This window comes from Phalaenopsis equestris, unplaced genomic scaffold, assembly GCF_001263595.1.
Source record: "Phalaenopsis equestris unplaced genomic scaffold, ASM126359v1 Scaffold000604, whole genome shotgun sequence".
Lineage (NCBI taxonomy): Eukaryota > Viridiplantae > Streptophyta > Magnoliopsida > Asparagales > Orchidaceae > Phalaenopsis > Phalaenopsis equestris.
The window spans coordinates 260,876-266,638 of record NW_018165044.1 but is presented as its reverse complement, the minus strand read 5'-3'; the positions used below and the strand labels follow the sequence as shown (position 1 = coordinate 266,638).

The 5,763-nt window shown below is 38.1% G+C and overlaps 1 protein-coding gene across 1 annotated transcript; it reads left to right on the top strand.

Annotated features, from left to right (window-relative positions):
- The first annotated feature begins 267 nt into the window (after positions 1–267).
- On the top strand, positions 268–1,816 carry LOC110029792 (2-keto-3-deoxy-L-rhamnonate aldolase). The gene has a single exon (XM_020732233.1). It carries the CDS (start codon positions 381–383, stop codon positions 1,431–1,433), a length of 1,053 nt encoding a protein of 350 aa, XP_020587892.1. The 5' UTR covers positions 268–380; the 3' UTR covers positions 1,434–1,816.
- Positions 1,817–5,763: the final 3,947 nt, after the last annotated feature.

Genomic DNA, 5,763 nt, shown 5'->3' with positions numbered 1-5,763 from the left:
CTTGTATAAACAGTGATCTTTAATTTTGTTGAGAAAAGAACAGTTTTAGCTGCACAGATTATTCATTTAATTAAAAAAAAATCCAAATAAGTTGTTTACAAAACACACTAACCAAACAGCTAAACTGTTTATTCAGAACAAAGACAAAATAGTCAATCTTTCAGAATCAGTTGTTTTTCATAAAGCGTCAACCAAATAGTCAGACAGCTTATCCGAATCAGCTGCTCATCAGCAGATTATCGGGATATACTGCTTAACAGCAGAAGGCGAATAAGCTTTAGCTGCCCCCAACAGACCTAAGACATCTAAATACATAAGAAAAGCGTCCCTTTTAGTCCTGCAGATTTGTTTCCAAGAAGCACTGTAACCAAAGGTCATCAATGGCGACAATAGCATCCCTCGCCTTAGTAGCAGGCCCAACAAAGTTTGCCTGTATTTCCCCCAAATCCATGACCATGAGCGCCCAAATCACTCCCCCCATTACCTTCTGTCATCGCCATAGCCGAAACGCTATATTCACCTCCATTTCCCCTTCCCATCGACGATTCCCCTCAATTCAAAAACCCATCTCCTCCTCCCTCCCCAACCCTACCTCTCCTCCCCTCTTCCCCAAAATCCGTTCCCTCAAATCCCGCCTCACCGCCGGAGAAACTCTCTATGGCCTCTTCCTCCTCAGTTCTTCCCCTACCCTCGCTGAAATTGCCGGCCTGGCCGGTTACGACTACGTAGTGATCGACATGGAGCACGGACCTGGAGGCATCTCCGATGCCCTCTCCTCTCTCCGAGCCCTCGCCGGCACCGGCACTGCAGCAGTCATCCGCCTCCCTGAAACCTCTGCAACCTGGACGAAAAAAGCCCTAGATCTCGGTCCACAGGGCGTCATGTTCCCGATGATCGAAGATGCCCGAGCTGCCGAGCTTGCCGTTTCCTTCTGCCGCTTTCCCCCACGCGGCGTCCGCGGTTCTGCTCATCCCCTCATCCGTGCCTCAGCATACGGAATCAACGACAATTACCTCAATTGCTGCGAAGACGATCTGTTGATTATGTGCCAGATTGAGAGTGTGGCGGCGGCGAACAATATCGAGGCGATCGCGGGTGTTGATGGAGTTGATTGCTTGCAGATGGGGCCGTTGGATCTGAGCGCTAGCATGGGGTATTTGTGGGATCCAGGAAACAGCAAAGTCAGGGTGATGCTGCGGGAGGTGGAGAGGAGAGTGTTAGGATTGAGGAAGGATGGTGAAGAGATGGCTTCGACGCCGTATCTGGCGGGATTTGCGATGCCGTTTGATCCGCCGGAGGATATGAAGTTGAGGGGATATCATATGGTGGCTGGGGCGGCGGACGTGGGAATGTTTAGGAAGGCAGCGGTGGAGGATGTCATGAGGTTCCGGTTAGCGGCGACGGAGATGGGAGAGAAGGACGGTGATGCCTGATTAAGGTGCTGACTGGCAAAAAAAACATGATCTTAAAACTATTTGGCAGGTTCTGTTAAATCTCAATCCAGTTCGTGCGCCAAGGTTTATCCTACATCCAAGTTAAATTCAGGACTAAATTCATTTCATTTCAAGATAGGTCCTATTGTCACGTGCAAATATATATAAATTTGATAGTATTGTGGTGTTATTGTGATGATTTTTATCATAACATCATCAATTTGCATGTGAAAATTTCACACGTAATATCCGTTCGGTGATGATTAAGCGTTTGTAGTGGAGCGAGTGAGTTTGATTTTGAATTGGCTTCAAGTGATGCAAAAATTTAGAGAACCAACAAGTTTCTTTTATTGATTTGGACTGCTTTCTTTTGTGTGTTTGTATACCTTTGAGTTTCAATGATGTTTATGTGAACATTTTCTTCTTAGACTCGTGTTTCTTTGGATTCTGATTCCAATTTGTCGAAGGCATATTTGGGTTGTTTGATTTATTTAGATTTGCTATGATAATGAAAATGTAAATCCTTAAATGACTGATGGTTCAATTTTATTTTTAAAAGATACTGGTGATCGTGGCATTTGAAAACATCGCGGATTTCTTCATCTGTTATTTTGTTGTTGTATCCATGCTAGAATGCTACTTAACAGTTAGAAGCTCGGAGTCGCTAGGAGAAAGAAAGGTGATAAAGAGAAGGATAAGAGATAAACATTGAAGGGTCTTGCTCTCCACAAAATGTACTAAGAATGGTATTTGCTATCTTTTTATTTTCTATATATAAAGAAAAGACTCTAACTTTGCATTTATAGAATCTTTGGGGGCCATGAAAAGTGTATGTCAATAAAGTGAAGAAGAAAAAATAAATCATAATATGATTATTACAATGCATGCACCAAATAATAAATTGCCCCAATGAATGCTAATGGATTATTATTGTGCTATGTAAGTATTTTGAAAATTTAGTCAACTAAATAGATGGAGTCATTATCTCTAAATGATACTTCTTCAGTGGTTTGAATGTCTGCCTATAAAAGGGTGAGTACTTTCTTATCTTGCTGAGTCCTCTCTATGATGGGTGAATTCCCGTTAAGTTGGGTGAGTGCCCATCAAGTTGAGTGGGTGACTTTGAGAGTCAACCCATTGTTTGCTAGTCCGCTTGATCTACGTGACTTCACTATATTATTATTTTACATTTAGTAAGTAATTATCTCTTATCCTTGGATCATGGTTTACAAAAAGTACAAGAGATTTATTGCATTCTTATTTTCATGTATTGGTAGTAAAAAAAATGGTGGATTTTACTATCCTTTTTTTATTGCATTTAGATCAATGCTTCCATTTATTATAATATTGATGTTAGCATGACCTCTCCATACATTAGTGATCATGGCCCATTTACAAATGTGGGCGCGTTGCCTTCTTCCAAAGTTTAACATCAAGTTTCTTCCTTCATTGTGAGTATCATAGTTTGCTTCTGATAGTTATAATTCATCCACCAAAGATTATGAATATTACTAACCACAAGTTACGACAATATTTTTTCTAAGTTGAAATAGGTTTTAGTGTAAGTTGAAGAACTGGGGTTGAATTAACCCAGAGAGAGGAGAGAAAAGATGTCAATAAAGAATAGTGCAAGTAGGGCAAGGGTGAGTTTCTATCTTGATTTCGATCAACATCCCCTTGTCATGATGTTTGTCGATTGTCACACATCTAGCATCCTTGCTTGGAGAACCTATTGACCCAATGTCTCTAGCTCAAGTATTTCTTTTATTTATGAAAAAATAAATAATCTAATAAAGGGAATATTATAATTTATTAAAACTTTTATTTTTAATTTAGATGGGATGGTTAGTGTCATGAACCGTCTATTAGGGAGAGCCAAATAATGAGTTTCTCTTAAAAGTAAACCTAATCAATTTTCTCCACTAAAAACTACTTCTAAGAGTTTTAAATAGACCACTTTTAGTGGCCATATAGTACATTTGACTATGAGTAACGTACAATACATCAAATTATGAGTTTGCTTTCAAGTTATTAGCTAGAAAAGTAAAAGGCCGCAGCTCTCACATGTTTAGCCTTTGACTCTCGAAAAATTATTGCATACATACACCGCATGCAGAGATGCATACGGTTTCCGATCCTGACCGTAGATCACGATGATCTACGGTCAGGATGCAATCAAATTTTTTTTGAAAAAAAAATTAGAAGTGGGGCTCAACGAAATACCTCATGACCGTAGATCACTGTGATCTACGGTCAGGATTGAACACCGCATGCATCTCTGCATGCGGTGTATGTATGCAATAATTTTTCTTGACTCTCACCCTTAAATAAAGGAGTTTTGGTGATGACATATTGAAGTTCTGTTTAAAAGCCTTTTGAGTTCATAAATAACTTTTTAATGAATTTAGTAAGATAATCTTTAGAGAGGCAACATGGAGATAATAACGGGGAGTAGATTGCTAAATATATTCAAGAGATCCCCTCAACTATGGTTGTGAGTGTGAATGTCGAAGGTGAATTACACTCATTTCATGTGCCTCAAGAACATACTTCATTAACTTCTGATTCATATGGTTTGGTATTACTCTTATCATTAGATAGTCTGGTGATTAAGATTGTTAAGAACATACTTCATTAACTTCCAATGAATGCTAATGGATTATTATTGTGCTATGTAAGTATTTTGAAAACTTAGTCAACTAGATGGAGTCATTATCTCTAAATGATATTTCTTCAGTGGCTTGAATGTCTGCCTATAAAAGGGTGAGTACTTTCTTATCTTGCTGAGTCCTCTCTATGATGGGTGAATTCCCGTTAAGTTGGGTGAGTGCCCATCAAGTTGAGTGGGTGACTTTGAGAGTCAACCCATTGTTTGCTAGTCCGCTTGATCTACGTGACTTCACTATATTATTATTTTACATTTAGTAAGTAATTATCTCTTATCCTTGGATCATGGTTTACAAAAAGTACAAGAGATTTATTGCATTCTTATTTTCATGTATTGGTAGTAAAAAAAATGGTGGATTTTACTATCCTTTTTTTATTGCATTTAGATCAATGCTTCCATTTATTATAATATTGATGTTAGAGTGACCTCCCCATACATTAGTGATCATGACCGATTTACAAATGTGGGCGGGTTGCCTTCTTCCAAAGTTTAACACCAAGTTTCTTCCTTCATTGTGAGTATCATAGTTTGCTTCTGATAGTTATAATTCATCCACCAAAGATTATGAATATTACTAACCACAAGTTACGACAATATTTTTTCTAAGTTGAAATAGGTTTTAGTGTAAGTTGAAGAACTGGGGTTGAATTAACCCAGAGAGAGGAGAGAAAAGATGTCAATAAAGAATAGTGCAAGTAGGGCAAGGGTGAGTTTCTATCTTGATTTCGATCAACATCCCCTTGTCATGATGTTTGTCGATTGTCACACATCTAGCATCCTTGCTTGGAGAACCTATTGACCCAATGTCTCTAGCTCAAGTATTTCTTTTATTTATGAAAAAATAAATAATCTAATAAAGGGAATATTATAATTTATTAAAACTTTTATTTTTAATTTAGATGGGATGGTTAGTGTCATGAACCGTCTATTAGGGAGAGCCAAATAATGAGTTTCTCTTAAAAGTAAACCTAATCAATTTTCTCCACTAAAAACTACTTCTAAGAGTTTTAAATAGACCACTTTTAGTGGCCATATAGTACATTTGACTATGAGTAACATACAATACATCAAATTATGAGTTTGCTTTTAAGTTATTAGCTAGAAAAGTAAAAGGCCGCAGCTCTCACATGTTTAGCCTTTGACTCTCGAAAAATTATTGCATACATACACCGCATGCAGAGATGCATACGGTTTCCGATCCTGACCGTAGATCACGATGATCTACGGTCAGGATGCAATCAAATTTTTTTTGAAAAAAAAATTAGAAGTGGGGCTCAACGAAATACCTCATGACCGTAGATCACTGTGATCTACGGTCAGGATTGAACACCGCATGCATCTCTGCATGCGGTGTATGTATGCAATAATTTTTCTTGACTCTCACCCTTAAATAAAGGAGTTTTGGTGATGACATATTGAAGTTCTGTTTAAAAGCCTTTTGAGTTCATAAATAACTTTTTAATGAATTTAGTAAGATAATCTTTAGAGAGGCAACATGGAGATAATAACGGGGAGTAGATTGCTAAATATATTCAAGAGATCCCCTCAACTATGGTTGTGAGTGTGAATGTCGAAGGTGAATTACACTCATTTCATGTGCCTCAAGAACATACTTCATTAACTTCTGATTCATATGGTTTGGTATAACTGGAAAGGTGATGA